General features: G+C 41.7%; 1 protein-coding gene and 1 long non-coding RNA gene across 3 annotated transcripts in view; one reads left to right on the top strand and one right to left on the bottom strand.

Moving 5' to 3' along the window:
• The window catches only part of GNAI1 (G protein subunit alpha i1), a 77,407-nt gene extending 66,465 nt beyond the window's left edge, over positions 1-10,942 (bottom strand). Inside the window, exon 1 of one of the 2 annotated variants that reach the window (XM_037021656.2) lies at positions 10,512-10,942. In XM_037021656.2, the coding sequence (XP_036877551.1) occupies positions 10,512-10,629 (118 nt within the window). In that variant the 5' untranslated portion in view covers positions 10,630-10,942. Of the gene's footprint in view, positions 1-10,042; positions 10,450-10,511 lie in introns of those variants that run through there. The other variant, XM_073238935.1, reaches the window with a different exon arrangement.
• LOC140849931 (uncharacterized) overlaps positions 10,549-20,994 on the top strand; it is a 147,664-nt gene continuing 137,218 nt past the window's right edge. The window contains exon 1 of the long non-coding RNA XR_012132344.1: positions 10,549-10,678. This is a non-coding gene — a long non-coding RNA (uncharacterized lncRNA). The remainder of the gene's footprint in view (positions 10,679-20,994) is intronic.

The raw sequence follows: 20,994 nt of genomic DNA on the forward strand, positions 1-20,994 counted from the left end.
TCCAAGCGACTTGTCAAAGTGATTAAGCACAGGGAACGCCTGAGCTCATCTCCCCCCAGCATCGTGGCACCCCTGCAGAATGCACACAACGTGTAATTTTCCACAAGTTTGGGGTGAGCAGAGAAGGAGAGCACTCAAGATAGCTAAGAGCCTGGCCACCTCCCAGCTCTGCTGCAGAGGGCTGCTCAGCAAAACAGAGATGGGGAGGCACAAAGGAGGGCTGAGGCCGTACGGGAGATGGTCCTGGCTGTGACCTAAATGAGACACAGTGGACCAACAAGGATACTCACATTTCAGCAGTGATGCCAGCAGACAAGAAACAAGCAGGCTGCCGGGGCAGGGACACAATGGAGGTCAATGAGGACCCCCAAAACAGTACTGGGAGACCACCATCCCCCCACCTACCTCTCACTTACCTCTCGTCCTAAGCAGAGTCCATATGAGCAAAGGATGGAGGGAGGCAAAAACCTGCACTGTAAGAAGGGAAAGCCAAGTTCAGTATTGCTGGAGAATAAAAAGTGAGGCAGGAAAATAAGTAAAATATTTAGAAAGATGAAGTCAGTGGAGTTTTTGACTAACTGGGTATGAGGGCAAATCAGAAGTCAAGGATTAATGGTGCCACACTAAGGAAGAAAACAGGATGAAGGAGAAAGTGGTTGAATAAGGGGGAGAGAGATGCCACCTTTGGTTTGGAATACTGCCTTAAGGAAAACTAGAACTAAACCTGCCTCCACCCTCCACTCTCGAGACCAGAAGGACAACTGCAGCCCATCCAAGTGCACAGGATTCACACAGACAACGTGCTGGTTACTTACTGTCTGCTCACGATACAAAATAACAGGACACAATCTACCTATCATGAGATGCAGTCAAGAGACTGGAAATAGCTGAACCCCAAGGACTTCAAATAATAGAATTTTCACAGAGAGACTATATAGTATCATGAAAGCAACTTTTTAAAAAAGCTAGAAAACAGAATAAAAAACTAATTTTAAAAGAAAGATTAGAAATAGTTTCCAGAAAAACTTTCATTACAATTAAAAGTTCAATACATCAAAATGCAGATTAGGCTATCACTGAATAGAAAAAGTGAATGAAAAGATATGCAAGCAGCACAAAAAGATAAGATAAAAATCTGGAGAGAGGTGGAGAGATACAGAAGTTGGAATGAGAAGTCTAACCTAATTATTAAAGAAACCCAAGAAGATAGAGAATAGCCACAAGATATTATCTTTTAAAAAATATGTTGGTGTGGGTTACATAAGTGTCTGTTTTATTTCTCAGTGCTTCTATATCATTGCAAAAGCCCACAATTTTAAAATAAAAAGCAATTTAAAGAGTGAATGGAAAGTGAAGTAAAAATGGGAATGCAGCCTGACATTTGAGCAATTTTGATGAAAAAACTAGAGATTAAAAATTATCTACGGTGAGTATGAACAGTTTTGCTTGGATTTTATTACTTTCTATGTTGGGCATGACTAGAGGATGTTTACAGACAAGGACATAGCAGTCTTTAAATAAATATGAAGATGGTAGAATCAGAGTGGATAGAAAGGTCCTGGAGACAAGAGAGGATGAACAAATAGCAGCAAGTGCAGAGTGCTGGCCTTGAATTGGGGGAGAACCATCTCACCAGTTCTGGCGACTCCACTGACCAGCACTACCACTTTCTACAGTCACAACACATCCCCTGCATACATTCTTGATCTTGTTGCTGATTACACTGATATGCTCAGTTTGTGAAAACTCAGTGGATCAATTTTAAATTGCACAGAAATAAATGTCATTCTTAAAATTAGACTGACTTCAGAACTACTAATAAGAAGGCAATTTTCTACTAACTCTTATTATATTGATCTTAACTGGTTTACTTACACGTTCTGTGCCTCTTGAATACCATGAAAGGTTGTCAAATAAGAGGCATTAGCCCAAACAAGAAAAAATATAATACGGATTAGATAAGTAAATTACTGGAAAATAATTCAGGACGGTACCTTAGAAAGGCCAGGTAAACAGAAGGAATTCTAGGTAATTCAAAGCTATGTCTTAAGGGACTCATTTGAAAAATTATTAAAAGGCATAAATACCATCACAGATTTAATGCTTCATTGTTTCCATATCAAGGTTACTACCACTTCTTAAGAGATTCTTCTCTCTTTAAAGTAAATTTATGTTACTTCTGGAGTTCTATTATGAATCTCTTTGAGTCATCAGTACAGGGAATTTCAGGAAAGTTTTTAAATTTGTGGGAAGTAATCAAATTTCCCTGAGAAATGGCACAGTCACTTCAGTCAACTCAAATTATGTTTCATAATTTGCACTAACAGCTTTGCTTTAGTTTCAAAAAGGAGAAAAAGAAAGTTTGCAGGAAATTACTGCATTTACTCTAAAAATCGGTAATAAAATGGAGAGAAAATTACTTTTAAACCATTTGTAAAGTATTTCAATTACTTAAAATTCACTATCTATAGAATTCCTAAAGTTGTACAGATATTTACCAAGTCTATTCCCAGTGGGGAGACTGTTAACAGAAATCCAAGTCTCACAAGGAAACTATGGTGGGATCAGGAACTAGTAATTGATTTTACACTTCTTAAAGTCTTTGCTATGTACACACCCTTTGCTAAGAGCCAAGAAAAGGATTTAACGTTTATGACCATATATGGATTAAACTGCAAGGAGGGAGAGGAAGAGGGCTGACCCCAAAGAGTCTCTAAAGAATTCAGAATAAGTTTATATGTATTAAGAACAGTTTACATTTACTAAGCATGCGCCATGAACTAAGTACCTAGGATGCATTAGCTTACTCTGCCCCCAGCCCTATAAGGTAGGTATACTTATTATCTGGCATTCATAGAAAAGAACGCTGAAGCTTAAGAAATGGGATAACTTGCCCAAGGTCTCAAGGAAAACATTTTACTGCCAGAGTTCTAGGTCAACTGGCCTTCCCTATCTAGAAAGTCTCCCTACAGAGCTAATAAACCTTGGAAGGATAAAATTCCTTATACATGGAGAACGTAAGAAAACTATAGATAGCAAACTCTCTTCTACATTGTAAGTTTCTATACAACACAGAGCTTACAGCTAATCAGGATCACAAAATGAACTCAGAAATACATGAAGGAAATGGACTGATTTATAACCACCGCAATTTCAGAGACACATGCCACCTCCATCCTCACCCCCACCCCCAAGGTCAACAATGAAGACCACAATATATTAAAGCTTACCTCTCCTAGTATCTATTACATCATTTCTTCCCTATTTGCCACTATGAGGAATTATTTTTATGTACATACTTTATTCCCCTAAGTCAACTGTAAATTCTCTTAAGGATCTGGTAAACCTAAGGCATTAACTCAATAAGATTACAGAAAGCACTTTGCAAATGCCACTGCTAGTAATTCTCACCACATAAGGATAGGCAAAGGCATAAAGAAAGAACAGACACTGGGGGCTTCTGAGCTCCCTGCTGGTTCCTGAAAGCCGAAGTTACAAGCGCACTGTCCCATGCAACAGATGCAGCAGTCAGAATACATTTAATGCACTGTTGTATTATTTGAATGAATTTTAAGAAAGAACCCAAATAACGTGAAATAGCAATGCGACAATCCTATTTAAAACAAAGTGTCTGGAATATGCAAATATAAAAATCACGTTTCACTCTACCACTTAATTTACCAAGTCACAATATTTTTCTGATCATACAACCAGAGTTGGGTTCCCCAACTTCATTTCTTAGCACTATGTGAGAAGTAATGTAGTACATTTTAGTCCCTAATCAGCAAGTTAAAAAAGAGATAAATGGTGATATCACTGAGCCAAAATTCACTAAGGCACATCCAAGGCATAAAGAAAATGCATCAACTTTTCCCTTTAAAGGACAATTAGTCAAAAACCTAATTAGTCATTCATTTAATCAACATTTATAAAAAGACCATGTGCCCCCCATTCGGTGATAAAATGAACAGGATTCATGGAGCCAACCCCACAGACAGATGCAACAGATAGTAAAAAGTAAGTGCACAAGATGATTTCAAACTAGTATAATTAGGAAGGGAGAAGAAGGAAAACTAATTCAGACTGGATGGCCAGGAAAAACTTCACTGGAGTAGAGCAAACAAAGACAAGTCTTCTAACACTATGTCTGCAGTGAAATACCATGGGTTCAGTATGAAGCACCAGGAACTGGTGAATTTGCTGTTACCATGACAGTCACTAATACAAAGGACTAAAAAATATAAAATTCCAGTCATTATGCATTCTTTGAATTTATAGATGAGATATTAAGTAGTCTATCTAGAAGTGGGGAACTGCTCCCAACAAATCAGACTAAAAATGTGAAAAGGGCTCTGGAATTTGTCAATAGGGCAGAGGCTGAAAGAATTTTGAGCATGAGCATGAGCAAAAAAAGCCTAGATTGCACTGACACATGTTAAGATTTCTCTAGTGAGGACTCAGAAGGAAGTTAAGGAATATGGTAAAGACATACATGATCTTAGAAAATACCTACACTGCCATGAATGGACTGTTGATAGACTTATGGACTTGAAACGTGCTGGTGAGGACTTGGATGGACAAGAGGAATCTGTCATAAGAAACTGGAGGAAAAGGTCTCCTTGTTATGGAGTGGCAGAAATCTTGAGTGAATTATGCCCTATTGAGTGGAAAGCAGAACTTGTAAGCTATGAATCTGGATATATAGATGAGATTTCTAAGTAAACTGTTGAAGGTGTGATCTGTTTTTTTCTTGCTGGTTTTAGTAACACAAGAGAGGAAAATGATAAATTAATAGAGTATAAATGAAAGAATGCTGTCACATCACCATATAGACAAGAAACACGCTGATAAAATTACTCAGCAGCAAACATGTGCTACCTTTCATTGAAAAGAAAGGAAACTCCAAGGGTGGAGTCCAGTGCCCAGCAAGTGGAACAGGGTCACAGAGCATTATTCCTAAGCCTTGGAATCTAATGTAGTTTGGAAAATGCATGGGACTGATGACTTGTTCTTTCCACTTTCTCCCTTTTTGAATGGGAATGTCTAACTGATATCCTATGCCTGTCTTGCAATTATATTCTAGGAGGAGATAATGTGTTTTCTGGTTTCAGAGGTTCATGGATGAGAGGGGTTTTGTCTCAGTATGGATTTTACCCAAATCTCATCTATTCCTGAGTTAGTTATGAGATCTGGATGAGGTTTTGGATATTAAGTTGATACTGTCATGGGTTGAGACTTCTGGAGATGCTGAAATGGGGGTAAATGCATTTTGCACATGGATATACATGACTCTGTGGGTGCCAGAGGGCAGTAGGTGGAAAGCAGAGTAACAGCCCTCAAAGACACCCATGCTCCCATCCTTGCAACCTGTGAACATGTTACCCTACAAGGCAAAAGGAACATTGCAGATAAGATTTAGATAAGGATCTTGAGACAAGGCTGTGATTATCTAGGTGGGCCCAATGAAATCAGTATCCTTACAAGTGAAAGAGGAAGGTGGGACAGCCATGCTACAAGAGAAAGACTCCATCAGCCATGGTTGGCTTTGAAGACGGAGAAAGGTGCCATGAGCCGAAGAAAGCAGGTAGCCTCTCAATAGAGGTTAGAAAAAGCAAAGTAATGGATTCTCCTCCAGGGCCTTGGAAGAAAATAAGCCCTGCTAACATCCTGGGTTTATCCCGGGAAAACCATTTTGGACTTCTGATATCCAGAAATGTAAAGTTAATAAATTATGCATGCTTTTAAGCCGCAAAGGGTATGGTAATGAACATTCATTTTAAATTATTTTTGCCTACTTCTATTAAGGTTTTTAATTAGTATTTAACAAGTTGTGACAGAAAGCCTAAGCACTACAAGATGAGGGGCAGCTGACCTTAGTTCATACAGCTCAAATGCCACCTGGGATCTGAGCTTCACCAATGTCACACTCTGGGAAGTTACACTTCGGCGAGCTGCATGCCAGAACATGTGACCAAGAAATATGTGACCTAGAAATGTGATAAATACATTTGGTCTTCCCATGTGACTTTGTGTTATCTTGAATTTTCCAAGGCATAAGAAAATAAAAAATAAGACTCTGGTTGGATATTCAATTTTTGTTTAAAAAAACTTGTAGCTATCTTTTTCAGGTTTAAATACTCCCGCTAAATCCTATGAGACAGGCATTATATTTTCTATTTTCTAATAATTTCCACTAAGTCCCATAATATAGGCATTATAATTTCCTATCATTGATAAACTTAACAGGACTCATGCTCTTTATTTATGGCTAAAAGAGGCAAAAAAGAAACATCAGGAAATGAGATCTTTACAAAGTATAATTTTTTTTTAAGGATTAACACTGCAACATGGCAGACCCTCCTCCAACAAATATTCATTGCCATTTTCTCTCATCTCTCTAACTATCAAATAATACAATGACTGAAAAGTTCTCACAAATATGGGAAGAGATTCTTAAACCAAACAATTTGCTTTGACATATGATGTGCTTATTTTGATCACCACGTACTGTTACTACTCCCCTTCTGTTTACACTGTTTGGCAGGGGAGTTATTTATTCCCACCCATACTAGAAATGGCGAAGTATATGGTTTCTATTCTAGGTAAGTCCTAATTCTACACAATGAAGAACTAACTACACAGCAGACAAAGTAAATGGGTTGTCAGGGATACCGGGATAACCTACAAAGAGTCTGCCCTTAAAGTGCTCACACTAATGGGGGGAAGGCAGGGCATAAGCGTGAACCCCATCAGGAACCCAAGTGCAAACACGCTCTGTCATGTGCCCACTGTTTCTGCTTGGAGGAGGAGGGTGCCCTGAGGAAAAGAGTGTAAGGAGTACCTATTCTGTAGGCAATGGGGAAGTCAACAGAAGTTCTGGGCAACAGATGAACTTGGTACCTAAGGTAGGAAGAAGAGGCTAGAGGCAAAGACCAGAAGCAGGGAAGCCTACTGGGATCAGGCTGCTGGGGCAGAGGAGAACTTGCTCTGTAAATGTGAGAATGAAAAAGAGAAGATACAGAAAACTCAGCCCTCTCAAACCATAGTTTAATACCACCTGTGGCTTCTACCAAAGTAACTGCTAATACAAGGTACATGTGTGCGAGGTACAGCAACCCTTTTGAAACACTAAGTCCGTTTATTTAAAGAAATGGGATTTCTGACATCTAAGATCCTCAGCCAATTATAAGGAAAGAGCTAAAGCTGTGCAAAACCCACAGTCCTGCAATGCCAGAATTTCTCAACTAAGGAAGTCACAGGGCAAGTTTAAAGGGGCCAAGAGAGATTAAAGATGTAGTTTCTCAAACAGCTGGTTGGTGGAAGCAATGTAAAAATATTCACCAAGCAGAGGAGATCTAATTCCTTACTTCACTTTGGCTCAGTCTGTATTTGTAAACCAAACTAAAGAAGAAAATAAGGGTGTGGATTTTTGTTTGTGAGAATGAGAAGAATGGAGAGAAGGAGAATTAAAAACTCAAAGCTTTAGGGTGAAACGATTCATGAAGAATTCATGAAAGTTTTAAATTTTTATCATCTAATCCCTTCTATCTTCAAAAATTATAAAGTAATATTAGTAAGTAGCCATACATACAAAAGTTTCACTGAAACAGCAGCCTAGGCCTAATGATACTACCCTTCATAGGAAGATAAACTCTAGCATCCTCAACGATATCCCTGAGACAATAAGCTATACATAATAAAAGAAAACTTTCACTATTAAAATAAGTTTCTCTATTTAGGATTACTATTCTAATACAAAAGCCCAAAAACTAAACCTAAAGATTTGAACTACCCAAACTCTGACCTAATTTCCTTTAGGTCAATGATTATTAGACTAAGTCCACTCTTTTTTTTATGGTCTGATTCACTGCACCTAATAAGGATAGTGAATTACTTCTGATTTTAAAAAAGGAATAAATTATAACAGGCACTCAGTACTCACATTTTTACTAATAATGTGTATCTCATAACCCAGATGTCTAATAAGATAATATATACATGCCTTAAGAAAATAATGCAATATAATAAATATACTGACTCATACTTTAAAAGTTTTTTGCCTTAAATGAAAAAAAGTATTTGCTAAGAAAAAGAAAGTAATTGAAGAGGAAACGATCTGATGTAAATGGAAGTGACCCTGGTTATTGGTTATCTAGAAACCATTTTTCTATCTCTGACTCAGTTGCCATGCTTTATATGGAATGATTTCACTTGCGCTGCCTACACATATGACTTTAAACATCCAAAGAACCATCAAAGGTCAGCACTTCACTACTAGAGTCAAATGAGGAAACAAAAATGTTTGCAAACATTCCAAGAATTAAGATTTACGAAATAAGTAAGCCAGCATTTTGTTCATAGGAAGTAGGATGTTGGAACCCTGAACAAAAGGGTAGAGTGGGAGCAGGGCAATTAAGGAGGAAGAGGAGGGACAGCTGGGCCAACAAGACAGTGATATCATAGGATATCTACAGAGAGATGTAAGAAAAAGCAAAAAACTGAAGCTATGAAAGACAGCTCAAGGAATTCAGTTACCTAAAGATTTTTAAAAATCATTTTTGAAATCTTTCTAACGTTATTGGTATGGAGAAACAGAAGCTCCCTTATTTCTTCTGAAAATCACCACTCTGCTATGCCTTTCTCTTAACTTTCAGTATAGCTGGATGTAGAGATGCAACTTCTTTCCCAACTATATTTATTAATCTTGAACAGTAGTTCTCATCCGAGGTTAATTTTTGCCCCCAGGGTACGTATGGGGATCTCTAGAGAAATATTTGAGGGTCACAGGTTGAGGGGGCTGTTCCGGCATCTGGTGGAAAGAGGTCAAAGATGGTGCTAAACCTTAAAAACGCACAACAAAGACCTATCCTGTTCAAAATGCCAGCAGTGCTAAGACTGAGAAACGCTGCTCTCTTTTAAACATACGCAAAACCCAACTCCTTGGACCTTTAACCTAGTCCATCTCTCTTAACAGACATCTAATTCGAGCATAAAATAACACCAGAGGAGTCATTTTTCAATTGCTTAAAACATGGTGGATGGCTGACTCAAACTAGAGTCACGCTGAAAGAATATATCCGGGCAGGAGAGCAGGAAAAGAAGTTTTTGATTCTCCTTTTGTGTCATTTTTGTCTCAAGCACATTCGGTTCATAAAAGGAGTATCTACATCCTTATCAAGGTATGTCTCTTCTCTGCTCAATGCACAAAAAAATACACTGACCTCGGCAAAATACAGTTATTTCTTACCAATATAAACACTTAGGTAAGCAGGATTAAATGAGAAAGATTTACGCTGGAGGTGAAAGTAAAGAAAGCCACCCAGGTTTTTCAAATGCAAAGTTATTTCACAGTTTGCTTGCAAAATGACGCACCTCATTATTACTTTTAGTCATGCCAAGTTTGCTGCTTCTAAGCCTACTAGTAATGGAGAAAAAATCCCACCATTTTTTCCTGCAGTCAGTAAACCAATGAAACAGCAGCTTACAGAAAAGACGTTTGTGCAGTATTTCTCCTTTATTACAACTGTTATAAAATAAAAGCAATCACTGAAGTGCAAACCACGATTCTGAGATGTCTTTCATCTACCTAAATATCCATGAAGGGAGGAGAACATGCAAACAAAAGAAAACCCGAACTCGTGGACCCACAGATATTATGCTGTGAATATTTTCCTGATGTACCCTCAGTCAAAACCCTGGCTTACTCTTTTTATGTTCTCCCGCTTGAAACAACTGGAAAAGACGTCCACATAGCGTTTCACCAAGAGAACAATACTAAGAACAAACAGAAGCCCAGTCGGTGTGTAGCTGGCAAATCTCATTCGTCAGAAACCGTGGCAGCTGAGAGGGAATCCTGCGTGACCCTTTTGCACCTTTCACACAGGTTTTCACTGCTCCAGTATCTGCCTTAACTACTACAGAGAAAATGTTAGTTACCCAACTCTGGCGGCTTCCAGATCCTCACAGTAATTAAAATTAAGCATGCAGCGTAGCCTCCTTCCTTATGCAAGGTAAATACGTAAGGTGCTCCTTTACCACTTACTGAGCAGCCATAGGAAGTTAACCGGAAAAAAACATTTCAATCCCACGAAGGCTCCACCAAAGGTGCACTGATTTCACAAAACGAGGCATTCTAGACCTGGGAAAAACCACCACCGCGACACGACACTTTGCAGGAGGGTTTGGGCAGGGGGTGGGGGGTGCTTTAACTTCCCGGCCGCGAACGCCCCTTCACCCTTCCAGGTTGAGCTGACTTCAAAGGGAAAGGGTTTACTCGTGCTGCGCTCCTCGGCTCCCGGCGGGGCGCACACGGAGGCCAGCGAGGAAGTGGAGCTTCTGCCCAGCGCGCGAGAGTTCCCAGCGGCCGGGGTGAGCGAGGGCGCGGGCCGGGAGAGGAGCATGCCCGGCGCGGCAGCCCCCCTCCGCGCAGGGGGACGCGCCCTCGGCCGCCGGCGCCCCGGCCCTCCGGTGTGCCAGCGCGCCCAGCCCCGCGCCCGCGGCCCGCGCCTCACCGAGCAGCAGGAGCTTGACCTCGCGCGCCGCCTTCTCGCCATCCTCGCGCAGGTTCCGGTCAATCATCTTACTCCGCTCCACCGCCGCCTTGTCCTCGGCGCTCAGCGTGCAGCCCATGTTGCCGGCAGCGAGCGCCCGCCGCTCCCTCCGCGCTGCCCCCGGACAGGTGAGTCTTTCCTCCGGCTGCCGGCTATGCGATCCGCCGCCGGCCGCACCACCCCGGTACTTCCTCAACGGAGCGGGAGAGCGCCGTCTGCAGGGAAGCAGGCAGCCCCGCGCGGCTGTGCCCCGCGGCCGGCTCGCTCCAGGCTCACCGCGCGCCCCTTCAGTCCCGGGTACTGAGACTCCGGCGTCAGCGGCTACCGCCTCCCACCTCGGCCGCGCCGCAGCCTCCAGAAGCCGCCGAGCTGGGCGTCCGCGCGCCGCCGCGGCCCCGCCCCTGCCACCGCCCCTCGACCACTCCCAGCGCGCTCCCGCGCACGTGCCCCGGACGGCGCCGCGCGGCCCCGAGGACCGGACCCCGCCCCCTCCCCCCGCGCGCCCCCGGAAGCGGCCCGGAGCCCCGCACCGGCCAGCTCGCGTTGGCACCTCGCTTCCTCCGCGGAAGTGGGTGAATGTCTTCCCGTGTACTCCCTCGCATCGAGGGGCTGTGCGGACCTGCCCCCTCGGGGTGCGGGTGGGAGAGCTGCCAAAGTTGCAAGCTGGAAAAAGCCGGGGCTGGGCGTTTGAGCATGCCCAGCTCCGGCAGCCACGCAAGGGTTTGCCGAATGTGTAAGCCCTGCCGGCTGGCCTTCGGGGCTGTGGGAAAGGGAGCGGAAGGGAATGGAGCCTTGGTGAAAGCAGAGGGGGGCCTGGGGAACAGGAAAGTCGGGGAGAGGGGTAGGAGGTCAATCTTTACCCTCCTTCCGTGTACCTTTCCTTCCATCCTTACCTCCTTCCTCCGTTCTCAAAATACTTTTCACAAGCAGAGGATTTCCTCATATCCTGAGAAAACGTGAGACTAAGAATCAAAGAGCAATAAAATATACCCATACTAAATAATCTGCTCCACACCATAGCTGAACTCTTCTGGGGTGGCTTCTAAGCTTCCGAGCCAAGTTTTGAATCAGTATTTATGACAATGTTAGTAAATCATAAGCCACCAGGTAAGCAGGCCTTAGCTTCCTCACCTGTGAAGTGGGATGGAGTTGATCCACATTATCGCTCCATTCCTCTAGCTCTAACTGGACTGGGGGAGATAAGCGCCTGGGGCTTGCAGAGCATTGCACCTGTGGGTAAAACTGCAGTGTTTCCAGAATCTCTCACCCCGCCATAGTACATCTCCATATCCGTAGGTGTTACCAAGGGGTGGAGAGAAGTGGTCACCTCCATATCAATAGGTAATTGGGAGGGGGGCTAGGGCAAATCCGGACCAGAGAGGTTAGGTGGGGCCCCCATTTTGCAGCCTGGTGGTGAAAGAAACGGGAGAACAGAAGTGGACCACTGCTTGTAAGCAATAAACGGGTTTCTCCCACTTTATTTCTCCCTTTGACTGATTTCGGTTCAAAGGTATTTTGCCCTGGTTTGGGAAAATATTTTCCCCCGGGTTACACGACCCAGCTTCCAAGAGTGGAATGAATAAGCATAGGTCTAAGGTCTACTTTCTCCCTGTCACTTGTGCTATGCCTTTCTCTTACAGACATCACAGGAAAGTTGACTGATTAGAAGAAGGGGATGGTAGCAAAGAAAAACATTTTTGATGTATAAAAAATTAGGAAACTGCTCTTTGGTTACCATCTGTAAGTTTTGTTCTCCAGGAACCATTTGTAAAACTGGGCTTGAGTTTTCCTAGAAGGTAGGACTGAGCTGATGCAACAGGCAGAATAGCTTTTCAGTGGGTCAGTTAAGCCAGGCCTGTGGGCTACCAGAGATTGTCAGGTTCCTCTTTACTGGACATGCCTTTTCCTGTTTTCCTACAATAGTCAGTCTTGCTGGGCAAAACAGATGCAATTTCAAGAACTGCCTCAACTTTTTCTATAACAGCAAAAAGGAGCAAGCCTGAAATTGACCCTCTTGGTATTTCTTGGCACTCTAAATGTTGATGCTTTTCAGAAACTCTGCAATTAAGACTTGAGGGGGTGAACTTTCTTTGTAGTGTTTTTGTGTATTGGCCATTTTGGATTATCTGTTGTCTTTCCTATAAGCTTCAGGCCATACAGAGTGTGGGACTGACAACTGCAGGGACAAAGGAATTAATCATGACTACCTGTGGAAATGAATACAGATCTTGTGTTTTGGAGTATGGGAGGTATAACCAAATTATACACATTACTCTCTCACTGGACAAGCTCTTCAAGTAGGTGAGGAGTTAAAATATAATATGTGGATTAGGAAGAACTGAAAATTAGCTTTATATGAAGTTAAACTTCTGAGAGGATGCAGAGTAATGGAGTGACCCATATGGGGTGAAATTCCAAGAGAAGAAAGTTTTGAAAACACGTTTGAAGGAAGCCAAGGCTGGGGATTGGTGGGGAGTTTCAAGGAGTATGTATTGGTCAGCTTGGGCTGCCATGACCAAAAGCCCATGGATGGGTAGCTTAAACAACAGGAACAGTTCTGGAGGCTGGGAAGTCCAGGAGCAAAGTACAAGGCAGTTCACTTCCCTGGTGGGGACTCTTCTCGGCTGTCAGACAGCCCCCTCCTTGCTGTGTCCTCCCATGCGGAGAGGAAGAGTTCTGGCCCTTTTCCTCCTCTCATCAAGACTCTAATCCCATCATGGGGGCCACACCCTGCACCTCATCCAGACCTGATTACCTCCCAAAGGTCCCACCTCCAAATTGCATCATACTGTAGTTAGGGCTTCAACATATGAGTCTGGGGGACACAAACATTCAGGCCCCAACAGGGTGCATTTTGTTTGAGAGGAATAACCAGCTAAAAGGATTAATATGCAAAGTACTTGTTGGAGAAAGCAATTGTTTTATAATTGAAATGTAGTTTGGGTGTAAAGAAGTAAGTGTGGGATAAAATCGAAACAGATTTAAACGTTAAGGTAAAGAGTTGAACTTTATACAATGGCTACTAAGTATCCCTTACATTCTCCTGTGTTGAGTAAAAAGTATTTTAAAAAATTAATCTTTTACCCAACAGAACAAATGGATTACCAGCAAGTGGATTGTATTAGTAATCCAGATATGAGTAGTAAGAGTCACTCAAACTAATAACTTTCATAATTATGATTTTGTAAATGTGGTTCAACAACCTTGTCAAGGAGGTGAAGCAGATACTAACTCATCTATTTTATAGACAGTTAAATTGTAATACAGAGGTTAAAGCAATCTACTTCAGAGTACTGTTTTCCCTTCTGGACGTCATATTTTTAAACAACCATATTGAGGTATAACTCACATACCATATAATTTATCCATTTAAAGTGTACAATTCAGTGGCTTTTAGTGTACTCACAGAGCTGTTCTACCATTATGGTGACCAGTTCTAGAATGTTATCACCCCAAAAAGAAACCCCATAGCCATTATCCCCCCAATCTTTCCACCCCTCACTCCCCACCCCTGAGACCTAGGCAATTGCCAATCTACGTTCTGTTTCTTTAGATTCACCCATTCTGGACACTGTATATAAAAGTATGTGATCTTTTATGACTGACTTCTTTCACTTAGCATAAGGTTTTCAAGTTCATCCATGCTGTAGCATATGTCATACTTCATTTCTTTTTTTGCTGAATACTGAACATCAGTGTTAAAACTTATCAATGTTAAGATACGTTAGATGACGAATTGGGACACATTCAGCTGAGACCATCTAGGTCTTAAAGTAACTCCAAACTGTGTTATTAGGAATAATTAAAGAAACTGTGAGTATTTAATTTAGGAATGAAAAGATACAGAGTGACATGACTATTTCCAAATTACCAAAGACATATCACAAATCAGAGGGAGTAGACATTTTTTGTCTGGCAAGGTGGTAGATTTAGAAGAAAGATTTGGTAGAAAGCTATAGCAAACAAACTTTACTTTGATGTGAGAAAAAATGGTTTTCTTCCAAGGAAAATAGACAACCTTAGAAACTCTTCCATTCTTGACTAAAATGTAGAAAATCTTGACTGGGTGATCAAATATTGGGAAAGATCTAGAAATAGGTAAACTTTTATGATACCCTCCAAACTTGAGAGATTCTGTATTTCTCAGAAATCAAATGGGATTAGAGTGAGAACTGAGATTAAAATTCAGAAATTCCTTCTGGCCTCCAACCTTTTCCCAACTCATCCTGCCTTCAGGCAAACAGCTGAAGTGGGAAAAGATAGTTTATCTGAGATTTGTTGGTGGACTAGTGTGGGGATAAGGAGGAACTACCCAAAAAGGCAGAGGCACATGTCCACAGAGAGAGAACCAAAAGCGCGATGGGACCACTGTCTGGCTAGGTCAGGAACAGACATGGCATGTGGACACCTCTCCATTGTTGACACTGAGGTTTTTACTTTCTAAATAAAAAGGATTTGGGGAGAGGCTAGGAATAATTAGTAGAGTAGAGGGGCTAGCATGGCATCTGTACCCTGCTATAGTTAGAAACATAAAGGCCCCAAACCCAAACCATTTGTATTAGAGCTGTTATGAGATTCTGAGCAAAGTGTGAAAAACAGGAGCCCATTGAATTACTACTGAGAGACTTTATAAGACAAGCAGCACTCACTGGGTGTGCAGATTACAGCTTTGTGGGGTAGAGAATGCACAGAGGTCGTCGTCTCTGCACGGAACTGCCACCACTCAGACGCCAGAGCACTGATGGACTGAAAAATCCACAGACAGAGCTTCGGTGCAGACATTCTCAGTGCACCGTTAGCAATGCTTAGCCTCCCTTAGGACCTTCATAGACAGTGTCCAAGAAAAAAAAAAGAACTGGAAATAGGAAAAAACAAGATATCAGGCAGATTTTGACCAATTGACTTGTTTGTGCGCACATGTGAATGTAAGGCCACCATGATGGAATCTCAGAAATATTTGGGCAACATATTTAGGAGGCTTAATTTCCTGCTGAAGGAAGTTAAGTCTTGAAGTCATTGTCAGTGAGGCCAGGGAGTGTTGAGGGATATAATAGTGCATAAGTAAAAGAGGGAGAGGTTTAAGAAAAAATGGGTAAGAAATGATTTCAAATGCATCAAAAAATATCCCCAAGGATCTAAAGAAAAAGAGAATTGGCAATAATAGTATGGGAGAAGAAGCCCTAGGCAGATAATCAGATAACCTAAGGGGTGATTCAAAGCTGTGTTTTCAACTCCCTTTCTGTCTCAGAAAGTTCTTTAACCTCTCTAAGCTACAGTATCCCTATCTATAAAAGTGAGTGTGTTAAATTAGGAAATTTGCAAGATCTCCATAATTGTAAATTCATTTGACTCTTTCATTTGAACAGGAGATGGTTGGAAAATACAACAAAGCACTTGGATACACACTCAGAATGCGGAGCTTAGTGAGAAGGGTTTCAATAATTTTAACCTCAAGTGTGGTAGACACATGGAATGGTAGAAGGAGAGGGAGGTTTGCGATTTGTTGTTTCCCTTTAGGCAAGACTTCTCAAGTATGATGCAGGGATAGGAAAGGAAATTATTATGATACAAAAGAAAGAACACGGCTGCTCTACTTTCTGACCTCTACCGCTGATGTTTCCATCTCACTTCCTCTGATACCTCATCACCTCCAGTTTTTCAATCCCACAAAGACCTTCCATCAATGACCATTTGCCTTTTCCATGTCCCTCATGCCCTGTCATGTGCTAATTTTTCTCCCTATGCAACTTGTGTTCTCTCTTCCACCAGAACAGCCATTCTATCACATATACCCTCAAAAGACATGAATCATTGTATTCAACAGGAAACTCGTCAAATTTGGTTAAACCAACTCCTTGCCTATTTGTGTCTTCACCTGTACAATTGAGCTTAACTGGAGGAAAACAGTCTCAGCAACTCCATCCTTCCATTTGCTCAGGCCAAAAACCATAATCTGGCTAAGGATCACCACCCACAGTTGTACTGTACTTGGAAATATCTATGGAATATTACAGTAGCCTGCTTTCTAGTCCCTCTGCTTCCTCCATTATATTCTACTATTTTCTATCTAGCAACCAAAGTCACCTTTTAAAAATGTCATTTATATACTGTCACTCCTCTACTCAAAATTATCCATTCACTTCCTGGCTTACTTAGAGAAAAATCCCATCTAAAGTTCTTATGATGACATATAAGCACTTACCTGATCTATCAAGTTCACCTCTTCTACCTCTGGCATTATTTCCTATAATGCTCCCTGTTCTCTACGGTTCAGACTCACTGACTTCCAGGCCATTTCTTGAATTTGCCAAACACACTCCATTATTGGGCCTTTGAACTCATGTTCTCGCTGCCTGGAACACTCTTCTGATATCTGCTTGGCTTACTTCCTTATTTCATTCAAATCTCTGTTCAAAATGTCACCTTATCAAGGACATATATTCCCTAACCACCCACCTGTCACTCTTCATTCCCTTACTATGTACTAGCACTTTTTCTTTATAATCCTTATGACATAGCACACATATTTTTGTTTTTTTATTGCCTGTCTCCCACACCTGAATATAAATTTAAAGTAGTTTTGTGTTTTTTGCTTACTGTTTTATCTCCAATAGCTAGAAGAGTAAATACCCATAGTAAATGAACAAAGGGGAGGAGCTGGATTTAGAGTATAAATCTAGTCTTTTAAACCATGAATTCTTTCATTCACTATAACTGAAGACCTATCGTGAGCCAGGCAATGTTCTTACCCTGGGCATAAGGTGATAAATAAGACATATTACACTGTGGGGGGGATGGGGAGATGAGATGAGATCCATTTACCTTAAATAAAGAGGTAAATGGATCAATTAAACAGGATACATTTAAAAACAGTTGTCGTCAGCACAATGAAAACAGAGTGTATTACAAGAGAGTATACCAGTTCAGGTCTTCACAGAAGCGGGTACCAGGACAGAATTAGACATGCAAGATATTTATTTATTGGGGAAGAGCCTATGGAGGATGAAGGAAGGGGGAGAGATGGGGAGAGCCTTCAAATGGGATGAAGCCCAATGCCTGGGGAAGGAGAGAGGGAGAGAGGAAGGGTGGGTAGGAAGATCCACAGACCACGCTGCAACTCAGAAGATCTTGGCCAGTCCCGTGGGTTCCCCCATCCCCTGGGAAGTATTGCTCATTAGAGGCATCCTGCTGTGGACAGAAAGGCCATGGCATAGGACCTGTATTTTGCTCAATCTTGGACTCTAGGCAGCCTCAGAGGAGTAGGGCCTCAGGCCTCCATGTGAACATTGCAGTGGATCCAGAGAGCACAGCTGGAGGCAGTTACTCTGGGGAAAGAATAAGTACTTTCAACTGAGTATTCAAGGAGATCATTCTGAGGAGGTGACACTTTTGAGCTGAGAATTGGAAGATAACAAGGAAACATATTTGAAGAAGGTTCCAATTGCTCATTGGCAAAGTGCAAGTGCAAAGCCCCTGGGATGGACCAGAGGTTGGCCTAATCAAGGAAGCTAACTGAACTGTAATAGCGAAGAGAGGTAAGGGCTGTGAGGTAGACAGGGGCCACATCCTATAGAGCTTACAGACCATTCTCATCAGAATTTATTCTAAATTGGAATTTGTAAGCCTCAGCTTCTACTTCAGAACTGGATATATCAACAGAAGGGTTGTGAGATGATTAAATAACAAAATGCATAACAGTTCCTGGCACATCATGAGCCCATAATTACAGTACTTTTTCTTTCTGTTTTGTCAGATTTAGAGTTTCTGTTCTCTTACACAGAATAGGAAAAGTGAAGAGATTAGGTGTAGAGGACAACTGAAGGCTTTAAGGGCCAAGATGAGGGGTTTGGATAAAATCCAAAGGGGAGAAATTACATTAAGGTCAAATTCGAGATACAGTATCCATTTGTATCTCAAAGGACATCACCAAAATTTGGAATATATTTTTCTGAGTCCTATTTGTCTGTCATAGTTCTCATGTTTCTTTTATTGTTGAGAATAAGCCCAAGAATGAGGACATTTTTTCTCTCCCTTATTTGTCTGACTTTATCAAAATTTCAAAAATGCTGTTCCGATAATCAAGTAAACCTTGAGCCATGCTTGAAGCACAGGCTAACTTCTCAAGGGAAGAGCTACCTGGCTTTATTAAAGTCTATGTGTTTATTTACTACGTTGAATGGAAAAGTAGCTATATTGACACCTCCCCCTCAGTTTAGGCTTCCTGCTGCGTCAGCTGGTTTTCCTTCATTGTAGCTCTCTGTTTGAGCTGTGAAACTGACATGTGTCTCTTGTTCAGCTCAGCAGGAACTGCAACAGGAGGATTGATGGAGGCCTGGGAGTAGGAGCCTGGCCACAGGGATTCAGGGAAGCACCGAGTGCTTTTCTGTCCTAATGACAATTATTGGCAATATTATTCCAAATGATGGTAATAAGGATTTTAGCAAGCATTTGTTGAATATCAACACCTTATTAGGCTATATATGGATAGAAGCGAAAAGGAACAAAATATGTTTTATATAAATATAAAGAACTCTTTACAAGAGTTCAGGGTCATTGAATGGGGGAAAAACCACATATGAGGGACTTTAAGCCAAGAAATTTTCCAGATTTTCCATATAACCAACCACAGCAGTGGGCAAAATGGAGAGCCAATCAGTTAAATGCTAGAGATTAAATCCTCAATCTCCTGTGAGATCTGACTGGGGTAAAATACATGTATTGGCAGAAAATCTTTAATCACCTGTCCCTGTGCCTGACCTATCCCTGCTCCCTTTATTCCCAGCTTACTGTTACTCTGTCCCTAGCACCCAGGATCAAGTAAATAACTCAGTATCCCAGAGACCTGGGAATGGAATGGGGTCCCGGTCACTGCCTTCTTCTCAAAGCAGGTGTCTTGCCTGAGAGTTGCAGCCCTGGGCAGGTTCATTATGTATTCAGGGAGACTGAGGACTAACAATGGAACATTCTTGGGGTAAAAGTGTTTATACCTGGTTTTATTCTCATGGCAGGAGGTCGATCACTAGAATCTGTCTGCATCCAGCAGTCTGCAGGTCCGTAGTCCACCTCCGTCTCTGCCCGCATGCAGAGCACTGGGCAGAGTTCTTTATAGAATGACTCAGTCAATAATAGCTTATTTTCAAGGGTGTGGAAGCATTAGCCAAGCGGTAGGCCAATTATGTCATCAAGTAGTTTAGGGTCGGGTGAGGACCCAGGCTGTAGGAACTTCCATTTTCCCCATAGCAGGCTTCTGGAATCCATGCTCTCCCCTGCTCCCCTCACTGTGGGGGTGGCAGGCAAAGGCAGGTCTCTGCAGGGCTTCTCTTTGCCATTTGATGCACATAGGTGGGTAAATGGGCTCAAGGCTTGCTTGGGGCACACTCTTCACAAACAAGCCTGAGCAGGTTGGCCCACAAATTTTTAGTATGAGTTGGCTGGAAGGTGCCACTTAGCCCTCAAGCTTCAGCCACAGTTCAACCTCATCTTTTTACGAAGTTCTGCTCTAGGTTTCTGGGGCTGCACAGCCACTAACAGAGGAGGGCTTTGATTCCCAAAGCATTCGTGTCCCTTTTCTAAATGGCTCTTTTGAACCTCCTGGATAAGGAGGAGTGTTTAGATTGGCAGGCACTGTCCAAACATTTCTTGGTCCTAGAAGGTAAAATTTAAAATAATTATCAAAGCTTTACCCTTACCTCTAACAATTCTCAAAGCAGAAATGGACAACTGATCTATATTATGTTATGCCATTAACACTTGCTCAACAACAACAAAGTTTATTTCTCAGAAGAGTAGCTGAAAGTCACAAAATAGAGCCAGAATATTGAAAAAGGTGAAGTAGGGCATCAGATCTGTTTTAGAAGTTCTGCATCCATAAGGTTACTGAGACTCCTTTTAAACATGAAGTAGCTGACTGGAGGAAACTTTGGATAGCCCAAGAAAACACTGAAGAGAAAAAAGCAGCAATGGAAGTCCTGTGATTGCATTGTGGTTAAGTGTTCATTTTGGTACTTATTTTATTGTCCTGAATTTATACACAAGTAGAAATGGGTAGTTTAAAAAAAAATTGTATCCATGTATCAATTTCACCATTTTATGCTATATAATTCAGTGGTTTTTCATATATTTGCAAGATTGTCAAGCCATTACTATGAATTCTAGGACATTTTTATAATTCCAAAAAAGAAACCTTATACCCTTTAGCAGTCATTCCCAGTTTGCTGCTCACCCCAGCCCTGCCACTGCTAATCTGCTTTCTGTCATTATGGATTTGCTTATTCTAGATATTTCTTACAAATGGAATCAGACAATATGTGGCCTTTTGTGTCTGGCTTCCTTCATTTAGCATGTTTTCAAGTTTCACCCACACTCTAGCCTGTATCAGTACTTTATTCCTTTTTATTGCTGAATAATATTATTTCATTGTATGGACATGCCACCATATGTATGG

Source organism: Manis javanica, chromosome 6 (genome assembly GCF_040802235.1).
Source record: "Manis javanica isolate MJ-LG chromosome 6, MJ_LKY, whole genome shotgun sequence".
Classification (NCBI taxonomy): Eukaryota; Metazoa; Chordata; class Mammalia; order Pholidota; family Manidae; genus Manis; species Manis javanica.